Source organism: Rhinopithecus bieti, unplaced genomic scaffold, assembly GCF_001698545.2.
Source record: "Rhinopithecus bieti isolate Rb0 unplaced genomic scaffold, ASM169854v2 scaffold_30732, whole genome shotgun sequence".
In the NCBI taxonomy this organism is placed as follows: Eukaryota; Metazoa; Chordata; class Mammalia; order Primates; family Cercopithecidae; genus Rhinopithecus; species Rhinopithecus bieti.
The window spans coordinates 1,308,832-1,328,297 of NW_016814045.1; the positions used below are offsets into that span (position 1 = coordinate 1,308,832).

The following is a 19,466-nucleotide window of genomic DNA, read 5'->3' on the forward strand; positions in this document are numbered from 1 at the left end:
AGAATTAGGTCAAATGTCACATGTATTAGGGCTCTCAGAGGGACAGAACTAATAGGATATATATAAAAAATATAATATATAATATATGTATGTATAATATATATTTATATATTATATACTATATACCATATATGGTGTATAATACATATTATGTATTATTATACATTATATATTATACATATAATAATACATGATATACATAATATACACCATAATATATCATATATATTATATACCATATATGGTATATATTACATAATGGTATATTATATATGAAATACATAATATACCATATGTATGGTATATAATGTATATATACACACCAATACATATATATTTAAACTAAATTAAGAAGTTTTTTATTGTTTGTTTTTCCCTGTGGTTGTTCAATTGCTCCAACACCCTTTGTTGAAAATGCTGTCTTACCTCCACTGAATTGCTTTTGCACCTTTCTTAAAAATCAGTTGGACAGAGCTGTGTGGCTATGTACCTGGATTCTCTATTCTATCCATTAATATGTGTGTCTATTTCTCCACCAAGACCACACAGTATTGATTCCTGTGGCTCTATAAGTCTTTAAATTGGATAGATTCATTCCTCCCACTTTCTTCTTTTTTAAAGAATTGTTTTAGCTATTCCAGTTTTGTGCCTTTTGTATGTACTTTAAGATAAACTTATCTATACCTACAAAAATTTTTGCTAAGAGTTGACAGGAATTTCATTCAATCTGTATAACAATTTGGGGAGAATTGATATTTTTACTCTGTTGCGTCTTTCAATCCATGACACAATATGTCTCTCCATTTATTTAGATCTTCTATAATTTCTTTCATCAGTGTTGTGTAGTTTGCACCATATAATTTCTATGCACTTTTTGAAAGCTTTATATCTAAGTATTTCATTTTGTTAGTGATTCTAAGTGGTTTGTGTTTTGATTTCCAGTGCCCATGTGTTCATTGCTAGTGTATTGAAATGCGATTGATTTTTACATTTTTATCTTATATCCTGTGACTTTGAGGAACTTGCTTATATTAGTTCTAGGAGTTTTCTTGTAGATTCCTTGAGATTTTTCTTCATATGCAATCATGTCATCTGTAAACAGGGAAAGTTTTGTGTATTTCTTTCTGATCTATATGCTGCTTATTTTCCTTTCTTGTGTGATTGCACCATCTAGAAGTTCCAGCACCATGTTCAACAAGACTGGTGAGAGCAGATATCATTATGTCTTTGAATTCTCAAGGGAGATACTGTGACTAGAATTTTTTTAGCCTTTTAATACAATGAATTACATTCATTGCCTTTAAAATATTGAATTCTGAGACTTGCATCCTCAGAATAAATCTCTTTTGTTCATGATGTAATTGTGTTTATATATTATTGATTTTTTAATTTGCTATCATAAGGATTTTTTGCATCTATATACCAAGGGCTTATTGGTCTTTAGCTTTCTTTTCTTTTCTTTCTTTCTTTTGCTCTTTCTTTTTGTACTATTTTGTCTTGTTTAGTCATGAGGGTAATAAGTAGCTTCATAAAATAAATTGGAAAACGATCCCCTTCTAATTTTCTGGAAGAGATGTCATAGAACTGCTGTCAATTCTTTTTTAAATATTTGGTAGAATTCTCTAGTGAAACCAGCTGAGCCTGTTCATTGTGTGTTGTGTGTGTCTGTGTGTGTGTGTCTGACAGAGAGAGAGAGAGAGAGACTTGTGACATTAGAAATTCAATTTCATTAATAACTATAAGATCATTCAAATGATCTATTTAATATTTCATATTGGAAGAGTTGTAATACTTTGAGTTTTTTGAGGAGTTAGTCCATTTGTCAAAGTTATATTGTGTATCGATCTGTTTGTAGTACAATCACCTCTCGGCATCCATGGGGAATTAGTTCCAGGATGTCCCACAGATACCGAAATCCACGAATACTCAAGTCTCTTATGTGAAATGGTGGACTTGCATATAACCTATGATATTCTTCTGTATGCTTTAAATCATCTCTAGATTACTTATATACCTAATATAATGTAAATGCTATGTATAGTTTTGTTATATTTATTATTTATTGATTTTTGCATCCACTGTCATTCAGATCCTTTTCCCCTATAGATAAGTTGTAATTTTTTTTCTCAACCTTTCAATATTTTTTTCTCTGCCTTTAGTTTTCAGAAGTTTGACTATGGATGCAATAGATTTAGTGTTTACTGATTTTTATGTGTATGATTTTTTATTGTTGTATGGTTATTTTTTTATTTTTCAAATATTTTGATCCACAGTTGGTGGAATATGAGGCTGATTGAATCTGATATGGCAAAATCCATGGATATGGTGGGCCAGCTATGTTCTCTAATTATCTTGTTCATGTCTTCAGGGCCAAAATGATATCTCCTGTTTTATTCCTGATGTGGATAATTTGTGTCTTCTATTTTTTTCTTTGTCAGTCTTCCTAGAGGTTTGTCATTCTTACTGATCTTTTCAAGGAAACAAATTTTAATTGTTTTCTCTATTGTTTTTCTGTTTTCAGTTTTATTGATTTGGGTCTTATGTTTATTATTCCCTTCCCTTTTTTTTTTGCATTATGTCTTTTTCTTCTTATTTTTTCTTAGTTTTTGAAATGGGAGCTTATATTATTGATTTGAGGCTTTTTCTGTTGTTGTCGTCCAGTGTATGCATTTATTTCTATAAACTTCCCTTTCATCACCGCTTTAACTGTATCCTGCAAATACTGATATTATATTTTCATTTTTATTTACTTTAATGTATATTTTGATTTTTTTCTTTGAGAATTCCTTGACCCATGGATTATCTAGAAGAGTGTTGTTTAGTTTTCAAGTGTGTGGAGATTTTCTTCTTATTTTCTATTATTGATTCTAGTTTTATTCCATTGTTGTCAGGGAACATACTCTGTATGATTTTAATTCTTTAAAAATTTTTGAGGTATGTTTTATGATCCAAGATATGGTTTATATTGATATAAACCCCATGCCCACTTGAGAAAAATTTATAACCTGCTATTGTTGGGAGGAGAGTTGTGTCAATGTTGATTTATCTTGTTGACTCATGGTGTTGTTGGGATCTTCTATATCCTTCCTGATTTTTCCATTTAAATATTCTATTAAATTTGAAGACCTGGGTGTTGAGAACTCAAATACAATTGTGCATTAAATTTTTTTCAGTTATATCATTTTTTGTTTCACGTATTTTGCAGATATGTTTTTTGGGGTCATACATATTTAGAATTGCCACGTCCTCTTGGAAGATTTACCATTTTATAACGCTCCTGTCTGTCTCTGGTAATTTCTTTGCCTGTAAGGTTCACTTAATCCAATATTAATATAGTCATTCCTGCTTTCTTTTGATTAATATTTGCATTATACCTTTTTTTTTTTTTTTTAGTTTTATTTGCAATGTGCCTGGGTTGTTATATATAAAATGACTTTCTTGGTGGATCACGGTGGCTCATGACTGTAATCTCAGCACTTTGGGAGGCTGAGGAAGGTAGATCACTTGGGCCAGGAGTTCAAGACCAGCCTTGGCAACATGGCAAAATTCCATCTCCATAAAAAACACAAAAATTAGCCAGGCATGGTGGCACATGCTTGTAGTCCCAACTACTCAGGAAGTTAAGAAAGTTAAGACAAGAACATCGCTTGTGTCTGGAAAGTCAAGGCTGCCGTGGGTTGTGGTTGTGCCACTGCACTCCAGCCTGGGTAATAGATTGAGACCTTGTCAAAAGATAAAATGAAATAAAATAACCTTCTTATTGGCACCATAGAGTTGGGTCATGTTTTTAATTCACTTTGCCAGTCTTTGTCTTTTAATCAATATATTAAGACCATTTACATTTTAAAAAAAAGCATTGCTATTTTAGGGCTTAAGTTTGCACTTTTATTTTTACTTTTCTGTTTGTTCCCACATTCTCTACACTTTTCATACCTCTGTTTTATTTTTCCTACTTTCTTATGGGTTACTGAACAGTTTATAGGGCTCCAGTTTTACTTACCTATAGTAATTTTGAGCGCATCTCTTTGTATAGCTTTTGTAGTTGCTACATTGTACATACATATCTTATCACAGCCTACTCCTTTCATCATTTTACTAGTTTGAATAAAGTGTGGAAGCCTCCCCTTCCTTTACATTCTCTGACCCTCCCCTATTTATAATATAATTTATTAAATATATTATCTACATACATTTAGAATCATATCCCAGATTGTTTTAATTTTGCTTCAACTATCGAAAATTCTTAAAACTCAAAAGGAGAAAGTTTATTACATTTGCTCATATTTTTGCTTTCCACATTCTCACTAACTCTTGGTGTTCCAAGATTCCTCCTTTTATGGTTTCCTTTCTATTTAGAGAACTAACTCTTTAGCTATTTTAAAAAAATAGGTCTACTGGTGACCAAGTCTCTTAATTGTCCTCCATCTGATAATTTCTTGAACTTTATTTCATTCCAGAAGGATATTTTCATTGAATATAGGATTCTAGTTTGAAGACTCTTTTCTTTCAGCACTTGAAAAGTGTTGTGCTACTTTCTAATGACCTCCATGGTTTCTGATAACAAGTCCACTGTCGTTCAGATCATTTTCCCCTATAGATAAGTTGTAATTTTTTTTCTAACCCTTTCAATATTTTTTCACTGCCTTTAGTTTTCAGAAGTTTAACTGTGGATGCAATTGGATCTGTCCTGCATGGGATTCACTCAGCTTTCTGAATAGGTACTTTCATGCCTTTTGCAAAGTTGGGATATATACAGCTGCATTTTCAGCGCTTTTCCGGCCCCTCCTTCTTTCTCCTCCTGGGACTCTGATGACATGAACATTAGGCATTTTATCATGACCCTATAGGTCCCTACAGGTCCCTAAGTGAGTCTCTTTCTTTCTTTCTTTCTTTCTTTCTTTCTTTCTTTCTTTCTTTCTTTCTTTCTTTCTTTCTCTCTCTCTCTCTCTCTCTCTCTCTCTTTCTTTCTTTCTTTCTTCTGTTGTATATATTGGGGTAATTTCTACTGATTATTTGCAAGTTCTCATTCTTTTCTTTTTGCCTCCTCTTTGCTGTTAAGTCAATCTACCATCTATTGAGAGTTTTGTTTTGTTTGGGGTTATTGTATATTTCAGTTCTGAAATTTTCACTGGGGTCTTCTTTACATCTTCTATTTGGTTCCTGAGAATTTCCATTTCTTTGATGAGACTTTCTGTTTTCCATTTGTTTCAAGTGTGCCCATAATTGTCCATTGAAGCAATTTCATGATGGCTGCTTATATCAGATAATACTGACATCTTTGTCATCTCAGCTTTGGCATCTATTGAATGCCTTTTTCCTTTCAGCTTAAGAACTTCCTGACTTTTGGTATGACAAGTGATTTTTTATTGAAACCTGGACATTTGGGATATCATGTTATGAGACTCTGGTTCTTATTTAAACCTATTTTAGCTGATTTTCTCTGACATGGCTGTTGACAGAGAAAGGGGGAACCTACCTCATTACTGCCAAATTCCCTGCTCAGCTTTTGTCAACATTCAAAGGTTGGGAGTTTTTTCTTAGATGCTGAGGGGAAAGCTAACCCAGGGTATAGAAGAATGGAAGTTCTGGCTCCCCACGAGACACGCAGCGATACCTCTCCGGGTGGTAGAGGTAGGAATGCTTCAGTACTGCTTACTACATGGCATCCGCTGACACCACAGGGGGCAAGAGGACTCACCACAGGAGGACCGTGAAAATTTCTGACTCTCCCAAACCTTCCTCCACACCACCACAGTGGAGAAGGGGAGGAGTGCCTTGTTTATGCTCAGTGGCGGTGGACGAAGAGGAGAGCTTCACTATTTCCTGGAAGGGGCTGAAAACCCTGGCTCTCCTGTATTCTGGTTGAGGTTGGTGCCTACTTGCAGCCTCATTTTCATAGAAGGGTGAGCTTCCCACTTGGCTTTTGCTGCTGAAGATGGGGGTGGGGCCACGGTCGGTTTCCATGATGTGTGGTTGAAGTAGGGTAGACATTGTCTCAACGTTTTCTTTCTTGTGAGCCCGCTCCTTTTTTTTTTTTTTTTTTGGGCCGGGGTCCTTTCTCTTTCCCCCAGGCTTTAGTCCATGGGCACGATCTCGGCTCACTGGAAGCTCCGCCTCCCGGGTTCACGCCATTCTCCTGCCTCAGCCTCCAGAGTAGCTGGGACTACAGGCGCCCGCCACCATGCCCGGCTAATTTTTTTGCATTTTTAGTAGAGACAGGGTTTCACCGCGTTAGTCAGGATGGTCTCGATCTCCTGACCTCGTGATCCGCCCACCTCGATTTACCAAAGTGCTAGGATTACAGGCGTGAGCCACCGCGCCCGACCGAGCCTGCCTTTTTCATAGTCCTTTGGCTATATAGGAGGCTCACTTTTGTTGTCTGTGCCCATTGAGATCTCTGGGTTACCAGGTCCATGTCTGGGATATCTGTATCAATCTATATCTCTGTCTATCTCTATCTATCTATCTATCTATCTATCTATCTATCTATCTATCTATCATCTCATTTGTTTTTGCCATATATATAGCAAAAAGAAACCCCAGGAAACTCACCACTGTTGTTCCTTGGGTCCTGAGGCCCCTCGTTGTTCTGCTCTTCTTTCTACTTTTCATAATCTTATGTGTTTTCTATATAATGTTTGGGGCTTTTAGCTGTACCTTGTAGGGAAAATAGGGAAAAGTATGTCTATTCTGTCTTTCTCGAAGGAGACATTTATAGACTGCCTGATTTTTAAAGATAAGAATCCAGATTTTCATATATAATTCTTCCACTTTGTCTTTTAATACTGACTATCAATTTTTTTTTTTTTTTTTTTTTTTGAGATGGAGTCTCACTCTGTTGCCCAGCTGGAGTGCGGTGGTGTGATCTCAGCTCGCTGCAACCTCTGCTTTCTGAGTTCAAGAATTCTCTTCCTCAGCATCTTGAGTAGCTGGGATTACAGGCATCTGCCATCAGGCTCGGCTTTTGTGTGTGTGTGTGTGTTTTTAGTAGACACCGGATTTCATCATCTTGGCCAGGCTGGTCTTGAACTCCTAACCTCGTGATCCACCCGCCTCGGCCTCCCTAAGTGTTGGGACTATAGACGTGAGCCACCGCACCCAGCCGACAATCAGTTTTTAAGTAATAGGCAGGCTAAATGCAAAATGTCTATTTGCCAACAGTCTGTGAGCTCTGCCTAGCTCCTTAAGAAATTTAGTTTCTCTGACTGAGATTTGTGATTTTTTACCTCATCATATATAAATTTCCATCATTTATCCAGAGGTGATATTGCTGACAAATTTAACTATCAAGGGCAGAGCCAAGAAAGAGAAATTTATCAGGAAAAGATCTCTGAGCAACCACATTAGATGCCAAAATGTCCAAACACTAAAGTTCTTGAACTTTATTAATAGGTTATAAACCTTGCGGCCTGGCACAGTGGGTCACATCTGTAATCCCAGCACTTCAGGAGGCCAAGGCAAGCAGATCACCTGAGGTCAGGAGTTCAAGACCACTCTGGCCAACATGGTGAAACCCCCATCTCTACTAAAAATACAAGAAATTAGCCGAGTGTGGTGGTGGGTACCTGTAATCCCAGATACTTGGGAGGCTGAGGCAGGAGAATCACTTGAACCTGGGAGGCAGAGGTTGCAGTGAGCCGAGATTGCATCACTGCACTCCAACTTGGGCAACAAGAGCAAAACTCCATCTCAAAAAAAAAAAAAAAAAAATTATAAGCTTTTAAGCTCCCACTCTGAGCATGATTTAACAAATAAAATAAAAGCACACACACATACACACACATATGTAGAAAGTCAGTCTACTTTTCTAGCACAATGCAAATTAGAGAAGATAAGATTTCATGAGTCTGGAACACTGAAGATACTGAAATTACAAACTAACAGTGAAGCGAGAGAGAAGAAATCATCAAATTGACTCAAAACACTCAACTCCCGATAAAACCACCTGTGGCTCCTCAGTGTTGGTGCACACAGTCTTATATTCTTTTAGTAGACGCTGAATGTCTTCCGTGATTGGAGCCTAGCTTAAAAATTAGGATTTATTATTAGAACTGTGAGTTTCAGGGATTCATATCATCATCTTCCTCCTCTGTCTTATGCAAGTCTGTAACTCCTTAGCTAACAAAAAAAATGTTTTAATCATTCAGAGGAGAATAAAACTAATTTTAATTGACCACCTATGATGTGTTAAATAGTATACTAGGAATTTTACCACCGTGTATGTTTTAATTTTTACAAAAACTCTGTGAAGTAGATACTATTTTTTTCTATTTCAACTGATTGAGAAACTGAGTTCAAAAGACCAGGAATAATTTTGACAAGGGCTGTGTCTCACCCGTGGTCCTGATAGGACTGGCATCCAATTAAGACCTCAATGGCCACACTCTTAAATAACCTATAGTATGGATTCCAAAATGTTGAAATCGCATGTTAGAAGTTAGGAAAGGAGATTTGGGCATCTAAAAATTGCCTTAATGTGGAGACACTTGAACTGACTATGCCACAGCAAAAACTGACATGTCGACACTACTTATGTCCTCTGGAGTCATGACTACAGACTCTCAAAGGCACTTCTGAACTTGCTGAGTGAGAGACTCTAGACTCCAGCAAACTAGCTACTGCTTGTGCTTTCTTATGAGCAATGGAGTTTTGCTCTTGTTGCCCAGGTTGGAGTGCAATGGCGGATCTCAGCGCACTGCAACCTCCGCCTCCTGGATTCAAGCGATTCTACTGCCTCAGCCTCCCAAGTAACTGGGATTAGAGGCGCCCGCCACCACGCCCAATTTTTTTTTTTTTTTTTTGTAGTTTCAGTAGAGACAGGGTTTTACTGTGTTGGCCAGGCTGGTCTCAGACTCCTGACCTCAGGCAATCCACCCGCCTCGGCCTCCCAAAGTTGCAGGCGTGAGCCACCCACCGTGCCTGGCCAGTCGTACCCTCTTTTTCATTGCCAATTGTCAAACAAAATTGTCTGCAATTACAGGCAATATTTGATAAAGTATACACACAGTGTAAATTAGAGGGGTCCATGAGATCTAGAAGAACTCCCAGTATGAAAAAACAAGGGAGGGGCTACTTGGCTTCTGGTGTCTGGAGGCAAATGTCATCCACATTGCTGTGCACAGCTATCTTATTATAGTGTGGTAAAGTAGACAAGGAAGAGCAGAGGGGTTCAAAACTACAGATCTGCTCCCCCCGTATTTCCTGACATATTGAGGAGGCAGCGAGCAACAGTAGCCTGGAGAAAAATCATCACCCTGGCTCTGGGTTGCATTTTCCATTTTAATTAAAATTCGTATTTGTCCATTCTGTCCAGGTCCTGGCCCTGTGGTCTATGCTATTTTGCATAGCAAATGAAATCAATAAGAGCCTATGATTTGGAACTTGGAGGCGCCTAAGCATTTTGGTCATATTTGCTAGGCAGAAGGCGAGTGTTTTCTGAGTGATGTTTGGCATACACTTCCAGGCTGAGGGTATCATATGCCAGACTGTGGGGCTCCCTGGTTGCCAGTTCATATGTTAGAGGTTCCTTCCCCTTCAGCTTTCCTACTGTACTTGGTAATCTTCCTCATTTTTTTTTTTTTTTTCTGTTCTATAGTGGGTATCCCAGCAATGAAGGTGACAGAATGGCTTGGGGCAATTATCAGGTGGCTGTGCCAGTAAGCCTGCCTGTCAGCAGTTATCATGTTGGTGGGTGACTAGGCAGAAGAAGTAACCAGGTGTGTCCAACACACAGATCTGCAAAGGAGCGAAAACTGGGAGTTTGCCAAAAGCTCGTTGAAGAAATTGGAGAAAGATTGTTTGCATGTCGAGAACAACTTTTATTCTTATTCTCCAGACATAGCTAGGAAATGTTATGTTAGTTGCATGGGACTTGGTATCACTACAAAGTATTAATAGCACATATTTATGTCTTATGCTCAGATCTGCTGCTGTACCTTTCTTTCCTTTTTTGGGGGGGGGTCGGTGGGGATGGCGGGGTGGTATTTGTTTTCTACCCAAGCCTTCTCTAGCATAGAGAGAATGTAATTAAAGAAGAATAAAATCAATTTGGCTTTGAATTGCTTCATAGTAAGATCTTGCATTAGAGTGACAGACTCATCATGTCATCTGTGCATACATAAAAAATCAAAAGATGAGTATTTGTTGTTACTGTTTTTTCCAAATCTATTAAATTAAACAGCAAGAAAATTAATTTACTCTATCAAGTTCTTCTATTTAGGTTGATTGTTTAGTTTTCATTGAACTTTTACAAAAGAGATTGCTCAGGGTTGACCAAGTCTGCATTTTCACGTTTTCGTCTGAGTCAGAGCATGAATCAGAACTGAAGGCAACATTTCTTGTAATCACAGTCTTGGTTTTTTTCTTCTACGTTTTTAGGTGGCAAAGTGACAAGTGCCAAAACTCAGGCCTGACTTTTCTGAAAACATCAGCATTCTGCCATATCTGGAATAATGGATGTAAAGGACCGGCGACACCGCTCTTTGACCAGAGGACGCTGTGGCAAAGAGTGTCGCTACACAAGCTCCTCTCTCGACAGTGAGGACTGCCGCGTGCCCACACAGAAATCCTACAGCTCCAGTGAGACTCTGAAGGCCTATGATCATGACAGCAGGATGCACTATGGAAACCGAGTCACAGACCTCGTCCACCGGGAGTCAGATGAGTTTCCTAGACAAGGTTTGTCTTCCCCTGCTGATTTGCTCTCAACTGTGTAACTTACTTGATTTGCGTGGTTGCTGGCTACTTTTGGAGATTCACCATGGTGGGTTTTGACAGATGTAGCCTACAGCAGACCCTTGGTTCCATAAAGGATATTCCTAACACCGTGGTGAATCTCTATCCTGAGAAACCTAAGATTATCTGTGGTTTTTCAAAACTATTCTCCTCGTAGTCCACTTACAAGCCTCAAATTTCTATTCCTTTTTGCATTGGGTTTCTCACTTAGATTCTCCTTGAACAAATGGTGTATCTTGGTTAAAACATCTTTGAAATAGTGTATAATAATACGCCCTTTTCCTTCAACTAAAATATGATGTTAATTCTGAGTTATATGCTTCTCTTTTTGTGTTTCAGAGCATAGGTGGCCACATGTATGTTATTTTCCAATTCCACTGATGTAATTATCCCTCCTACTTTCCCCAAGCCTTAATTTTCCTTTTCTTATACTGTTTTGATTTCTTTGGGGAGGAGAACATTTTTCTCCCAAGCACTAACAGTTGGCATTCTCTTCATGTCCAATATTTATGAAGAGTTCTGTTATCACTTCTCCAGGGTTGCTGTAAATGCATCAACACGTAGACTAAAGCAAAGCAGTGCTGAGAGGTGGTGTGACAAAGCTCACTCTCTAGCTCCATGTCTTACTAGTACCAGCCTCGCCGTGTGTGCAGTTTACATTCACGGCTCAGCAAAATTACAAGCAAAGGCACAAAACTGTACCAAATGCCTCGGGAAGGGTCACTCTGCCAGCACCAAAGGGCTAAGCCCTGCTCTGCTAGGTTATTGCATCATTTGTTTTATAACACTGATTATTTCTTGTTCCATGTCCTTAGGAGTAAATGTGGCAATGGGTTTAATTTCTAACTAAATAACTTAGCTTGGAATTCTAGTCCTGGTTTCTCAGCTTCCTTAAACTACTTTTACTATTTTTTACTTATTACAAAATGTGCGTGTGTGTGTGTGTGTGTGTGTGTATTATTAATTAGCACTATGCCCACGGTTTATAAATCTACAATCCAGAGGTTGTTCTAGATAACACCTTTTTATACACTCTTGGTTTAGCCTAGCTCCAGCTTTTATATTTAACAGAGGACTGAAAAAATAAATCAACAGAGAAACTGTTAGAATTGTGTTTCCATTGCCATTATAACTCTTGCAGGATACAATTTTTATTTAATCTTCCTTCTTATTTTCTGAGTTATCTTCATGTAAATGAAACACATGCTGATCCTCCTCCATGAGAAAATGGGGGCAGAGGCTGCTTGAAAATTGCTCCGGATCAAATGCCTTTGATCTGTAACTTCAACAAGTGTTTTTGCTTTGTTAAGCTCTCACCGTTCCCGAAATTGCAGGTAGTGACAATTGGAAAAAAAAATATGAAGAATCATGGCTTAATGAACTGAGAGAGAGCTTACATTTCCAATATAATAAAATTGGGACACCTCTCTGTTGTTTCCCAGAGCTGCACTAACACGAAACTCAAATATTTTGAAAGGTGATGCACGTTCAACGTGGTTGAAAGCCTTTCATTTTCTGCTGGAGTTTTTGTCTCATTTATGTTGTTGCTGCATATGTTTTTGTGTCTCAGAATTCTGTGCTGAAATGTTCACTCTTCTTCCTGAGTCTTATTAAAGGTGTATCCTGGCTTCTGGATCATTGTGCACTGAGATGTAGCTTCCAGGTTATTGCTGAATGGTGGATCGGCCTATCACCTTTTCCATTATTAATATTTACATAAAATAAAACCAAGGACTGGTATTTTATTGTCAAATATACCTTTATGCTTCCTGTTTAGTCTTGTTCCCCTCCATTGATAATAATAGAGGTTGCTTGGCCATATCAAACTCAGAGCTTTGCAATTAACAATTCACACATGCCGCATGTTGTTATTGAGCCCATATTTGTTTGTGTAATGTGTTTGCATGAATTAAAAACTGTGCAGGCCAAAAGTAGAAATAAAAAGCATCAGAAGGTATTTGCATATGCAAGTGCAATTCCTTCTGAAGACATCTATGAATTTATGCATGAAAATGTAGTCAGAGTCTGAGTGGATCTACTTTGATGGGTTCTAAAATTGAACTCTGCAGGAAGTAAATAAGCACATATTTAAGGAGAGAAGGAACAGGAGATACAATCTGGCAAGCAGTACATTCAACTTGAAACTTAGCCACTACAGAGAGGGTTAAAATAAATTTTACACTCAGTAATAACAATAATTTTTTTTAAATGTCATGCATTTCCCATTTTATTTTCTTATTCATGAAATCAAAGAGCAGGATCATCTCCGTACTTATTAGCCTAGAGGTACATTAACAAGGATCATAGTGGGATCATCTCCTGCAGTATTCTTATTTAAAACCCAAGACACTGATCATAAAACAAACACACTTCTCACATACAACCAAGTTTTGCAAACACAGTTGGATGACTCTACAGATGCTCAGCGTGGAAAAGAATTGCCAGCCAGTGAAAGTGATGCGGGCCCAGAGTCAGACCTTGTCCAGTTACCCCACCTGGCCCGCTCAAGCATCAAATGCAAGAACCTGCCATCTCCCAGCAGGAGAAATGAGCCAGGTGTTTCCGTGAGAAGCTTACGGAGGCTCCGGTCAAATTGTGCTCATCTTTGCTTACTTTCAACACAGACTCCTTCTCTGCCTTCTTCTATTGTGGCTTCTTCTCTTGAGTATGCAAATCACCTGTCTGGCCTCTATTATGCTGGATCCTCCTGGTGTGAAGGAAGAAAATTGCTGACCTTCGGTCTGTGGCCACTGGAGTAATTAGTAATTAGTAAATGACTAATCCTGCACTAAATAGCATCCTAGTGGTCTGAGAGCTAATGCACCTGACAAAAGTGAGCAGTGGTCTGATCCCTGGTCAGACCCAGCCCTAGTCCAACCTGTGAAATAGATGCCACTTTGAATAATGAAGGTCGGCCAAGTTCCCAGGCAGTTTGTATAAGCTTGTCTTTTGTTTTGTTTTGTTTTGGACCCCAGAGGTAGGGTGAAGAGCAATGTGATATACAAGACGTTCTCCTGGGGCTTAGGAATCTAGAGTTGGATGTGAATTCTGCTTTTGCATGTGCATGTGCCTGGGACTCTGCTCTGCATTCTGTGTTTCATGAGGATTACTACATGGTTTTCAGGTGTATTAAACAAACAATAATAACTATGACAAAAGAACAACGGCGAACATTTGTTGAGTACTCTGTGTCTGGAGTCAATCTAAGCATTTTGCTTGCCTTAACTCAGTTAATGCTCACAACAACTTTGCAAGGTGGGTACTATCACTCCCTTGTTTACTTATTAGGAAACTGAGTCAGAGAGAGATTAAATAAGTCATCCAAAGTTGAAAACATGGAAAGAGCTGGAGATAGGCTTCAAACCTAAGGGACTGGATTCAAGAACTATGTTTTAAACCAATGTGTTTCATCACCTCCCAAATAAATAAGTAAACAAACAAAAATATAATTAAATCCTTGGTCAAAGGTGGGAAAGAGTCTATGAATACACTTTCTAAGCCTTTCAAGAATCCATAGCTTTACATCTTTCTTAATAATACAGGAACTGTAATTAATAGTATTGATTGAACATATAGTATTCACCACCAGCTCCCAGCCCTGTTGATGTAATTCCTGTTCTCATCCATTCACCTCCATCTCACAATCATTCTTGACTCTCCAGAAGCATTCCTGCCTACAATACCTCTCTACCAACCACCACTCTAGGAAAAAGTTTCGACTGCAGGGATGTATACTGGGCTGTCAGCGCTGATTCTATGTCCTCCCTTATGGTCATCACCTTTTTGCAAAACCTGTCCACCTGGAACACTAACCAAGAAAGGTGTCACTATCTAAATGATATTGCTCAGGTAAGCAGAACTGACTCTTTTCTGTGCTAACCAAGGCCCAGTGGGCCAGAGAGTTCAGCCAGGCCTCTTATTCCTCAAAAAGTGCTTCTTTCCAGTTAGCAGTTCAAGTCTCTCGAGAGGGGGCCAAGATTGAATTCTTTCTCTGTACCTCAGGCTGGCTGTCTAGGTCAAGGTCAAAGAAAAAGTTGGGGAAAGATTGAATTTTTGAAAGTATGCTTGCATCAGTTCTCTCATTCAGTTAGAGCAAAGAAATAAATCCTACCAACTCTTTGATATGCTTTAAAAAGCACATAAACAAACACACACACACACACGTACACATTTTAGGCTAGGTTTGGTTTGGTACTCCATAAATTAATTCTTGCTCTTGTGATCTTTAAAATCATTTGCACAATAACTTTTGCTCTGTATAATTTGGCATAATGTACATTTAAACAGTGTTAATGAGCTGAAAACTCATGAACCACTAGTAAGCTAGAGTATTACCTGTACTGATTCAATTAATTTATATAATAATTGTGGGAATATTTTGGAAATCTGTAAACATTTCTATCTATACCATTGTCTTAAAATAGTCATTTTTCCACTCTACCTAAATAATGGTTAAAAGGTTCTAGTTTGAAAACCTCAGCACTTTAATTTACCTACAAAGAATACCTTGTAGATGTTAGTACATTTCAAGAGTTTGTGTGGTCAATATTTTGAAGGCTGAAATGTACCTTGAGAAGATTGCTTTCCATTTATCTTCCCACTTCTAGATAGGACTACTTTTCATAGCTCAACTAAGAATAACACAGCGCCTTCTAGTCTTTGGTTGTATATATATATTTTTTAATCCTTAGAAAAAGAGAATCTACAACCTTTCAATTTTATCTTCTTGCTGGATAACTTGAATCCTTGTTGTTTTATATGGGAGGCATATGGGAAAAGAGTAATGAATGAAGACTCTGGAGTTCAACTTTGTCAATATCCCAGTGCTGATGGGTACCATCAGTGTGATCTTGACCAAATTCTAGAACATCGACTGAGTCTCATTTTCTCCGTCTGTAAAAACTCTACCATATAGAGTAATTGGGTTTATTTCTTACAGTTATGTATTTATTATGATCTGGACATTATCTTTCTTTTAATAAGTGCTAGTAATTATCATTATAGTTATTGTCATTTTAACCCTACCACCAGCAAAAGTGGAGATCCCTTGCTCTTCAACCCTAATAATATTTTGGTGCAACAGAAATTTTTCTTTCTTCTTGATTTGTTTCCCGTGTCTTGCAAAAATTCTGACATTTTCAAACTCAGAACTTCTTTTTTTCCAGCTTATTGATAGACTGTGTCTGACTCTCTATCCACCATACATTTTGTTCCCAAAGATGAACATAACTCATACATTATTTTCCTATTTTTAGACAGGAATGAAAGACACTATCTAACAACTGTCAACTGATGCCAACACACTGTAAGAGAGTTGCTAGTCAGACAATTTTACAAGTTAAAAAAATATAGATTGGAAAAACTGCTCTAAGCTAGTATCATAGGATACAAACACTTTTTTGGGGTGTGCATTTTATGGCATGTAAATGCACACATATTTCAGAAATGAGTATAATTAAGAGTAGACTTAATCCATACAAATGCTGGATAAAATTAATCCGTTTTCATCACTTTATGTGCAATAATTTGGAATCTATGTCAGAGAGTCAATGTTGCAGATTTTCATTGTTGATACTACCCTTCTAGGAATATGTCTATATTTTTCAATAACTTTAGCCATTTGGCAACTATCTTCATGTTTGCCCAATTGTTATCCTCCCAGTAATTATCTATTGTCAATTCTGCATTCAACTTTGTATCCAACTTTCTTTGAATTACCTTCCTTTTCCTGCTCTTTCTTGGTGGAAATTCCCCAGAGTTTCACCCTAATCCTATACTCTTCTTCTCCATGGCACTTTCTTTAGAATACTCTTATTCATAGGACTCTTCAGTGGTCACTACTTCTACTTCTAAAGACTTTTTCATTTGCAAATGATAGTATCCCAGTTCAAATTAGCTTACTTGAAAAGATAATGTTTTGGCTGACACCACCAGATAATCTAAGAATGCATCTGCCCTCACACTTATCATCTCTCAAAAGATTCTCATTCTCATATATTGGCTTTATTCTTCAGAGAGATCTCTTTGAAGAAGTCTGCTGATCACCCCCGCTCTCACATTTTCTCATTTGGTAACATCACTGGAAAGAGTCCCTTGTTTATATATATGTTTGGGGTTTATTTTGCTATTTTCAGCAGAATATTCTCCACGTAGATATTCAGGCTGTCCTGGCATGGGACATGTGCTGATAATACTTATATCTACCATTTTATGGCTGTAGCTGGCCACGTCTTGGACGTAGGTTTATCCTGTACTTCAAGGTAGCTTACAGTGAGTACCTCCTAAACCTGATGGAATGAATTCTGCATAGGAAAGAAAGACTCTCATAGCTGAAGTAGACCATAAACACTAACTGGCCCAATAACAAATGTTCCTAATGCTAGTGAGGCTGAAGTTTAAGGCTCCCCTTCTGTGGTTTTTCTAAGCTGTATTGGTCCATTCTCATGCTGCTAATAAAGACAAACCTGAGACTGGGTAATTTATAAGGAAAAAGGGATTAAATGGACTTACAGTTCCACGTGGCTGGGAGGCCTCACAATCCTGGTGGAAAGTGAAGGAGGAGCAAAGGCACACCTTACATGGCAGCGGGCAAGAGCACATGTGCAGAGGAACTGCCCTTTATAAAACTGTCAAACCTCATGAGACTTATTCACTATCATGAGAACAGCACGGGAAAAACTTACCCCCATGATTCAATTACATCCCACCAGGTCCCTTCCATCACACATGGGGATTATGGGAGCTACAATTCAAGGTGAGATTTGAGTGGGGACACAGCCAAACCATATTATAAGCTTCACATCCACTTTGCTACTGGACCTTGGAATATTTTATCTTTATGTATCCAAGTAGCAAATTTAATTGTCTTTCCTTCAAAATTTGTTTCCGTTTTTCATTTCTCAGCTTTGGGGAATGGTATCACAGCCTTGCATTTTAGATAAAGTCTTCCAAGCCTCTTTTTTCTTGATTCTTTATATTGATGCTTATCAAATCACACCTATTATTCCTGCTTCATTTATCTCAGTTCCAAATTTCTCATTCTGTGGGCAGTTTCCAACACTTCAACACCGGACAATTGCTTCAGCACTTCAATTGCCTCCTTCCCTAATTTTTTCTTCTGGCATGTTTTCCATATCTTGGATGGTTTTGAGTTTTAAAACACGGCCTTATTTTCCCACTTCCCTCAAATTGATTCAAAAATATTTCAGGGGTTCCTAAAAGGCAACTGTAAGTTCCTAAAAGGCAACTGCCTTTACAATAATAAAAAAAGGTAAACATGGTTTCTAACCTCACACAGCTTGGCAGTTTTAAAATGGTAAGATATAATTGATATGTAACTAAGTGCCATATAAAAAAACACTACAAAAGGGAAAATATTGGACGGTTTTGCAGAGACCTCTAACCCAGATTTCTGTGCCCAGAATGGCATCCCAGGAATTAGGGACCTTCTTGCGTATGTTTGAGGGATGGGGAGGAGGTCGGACAATCAAAGAGGCAAGACAGTGTTCAGGCAAGAGTTATGGCACGTGCAAAGGTCCAGAGGTGACCACAGTTCGTTGTTCCGAGGATGTCAAAGAAGTGTAGGTTGGATGAGCTAGAGTGCCAGAGAGAAACAGTCATGAAGATATTTCAGAGAGACAATGCTGGTTTCAGCTCATGGAGAGAGGCAAGGTGGTCAGTCACAGGTTGTGTCTTCATCTAAGCAAGGGAGCCTGGTGGCCTGAACTAAGATAGCAGAGATTGTTTGAGAAATGTTGAAATAAAAAGATTATTGGCTTTTTTTAGACAGAGTTTTGCTCTTGTTGCCCAGGCTGGAGTGCAAAGGCACGGTCTCGGCTCACTGCAACCTCCGCCTCCTGGGTTCAAGTGATTCTCCTGCCTCAGCCTCCCAAGTAGCTGGGATTACAGGGATGCGCCACTACACCTGGCTAAATTTTTTTTTTTTTTTTTTTTTTTTTAGTAGAGACAGGGTTTCTCCATGTTGGTCCAGCTGGTCTCGAACTCCTGACCATAGGTGATCCACCCACCTTGGCCTCCCAAAGTGCTGGGATTGCAGGCATGAGCCACCGTACCTGGCCCCTGACTGCTGGCTTTTTAGGATACCTTAAAAGTGGAGGAAGATATACTGTTCTGAGACTCCTGGGCATTGACTGCTTTTTTCTCCTGCAAAGAGAATATTGCCTTTCTGATGCTGAGTTTACTTAAAGAGCCGGGAAAGGTCAATGCTTGTAAATAACCCCTTAAGTGGAAGTACATAGATTGTTAGTTCAAGTTCTTCTGGAATGTTGGACATAAACCAAAGTACAAAAATATAGTGTTGCAATAAGAATTTGGATTTTTTTTTAATTTGTTAGATTCCTGCCTATGCAAAGGGTAGCACCAGCTACAGAGCACTCCATATGGATCCCAGGCAAGGAAAAAATAGAGAAGAGATTATGCTGCATCTGCCCTTTCTCTGTGTGGACCATGATACCATTGTTTATTCTCTATCATGGACTAAATAAATCAGAGACTAAGTAGATGTGAGTTCTGTGTGTGTGTGTGTGTGTGTTCAACTGAGTGTGTGTTTTATCCCTGCCAATTGGTAACTTTATTTGCAAAGCTGAGTATGTTTAGAAGATAGAACCAATACTTTCTGGCAACTGATGGGGCAAGCAGGCTAAGAGAAAAAAGAAAGTCAAGGACATCCCTGAAGTTTCTGGTTATGGCAACTGACCATCAATCACCAGGGC

The 19,466-nt window shown here is 38.3% G+C and overlaps 1 protein-coding gene across 1 annotated transcript in view; it reads left to right on the top strand.

Annotated features, from left to right (window-relative positions):
- The window catches only part of TENM2 (teneurin transmembrane protein 2), a 1,242,216-nt gene that overhangs the window by 212,381 nt on the left and 1,010,369 nt on the right, over window positions 1-19,466 (top strand). Inside the window, 1 exon segment of the mRNA XM_017849440.1 lies at window positions 10,378-10,677. Within this exon segment, the coding sequence (XP_017704929.1) occupies window positions 10,452-10,677 (226 nt within the window). The 5' untranslated portion in view covers window positions 10,378-10,451.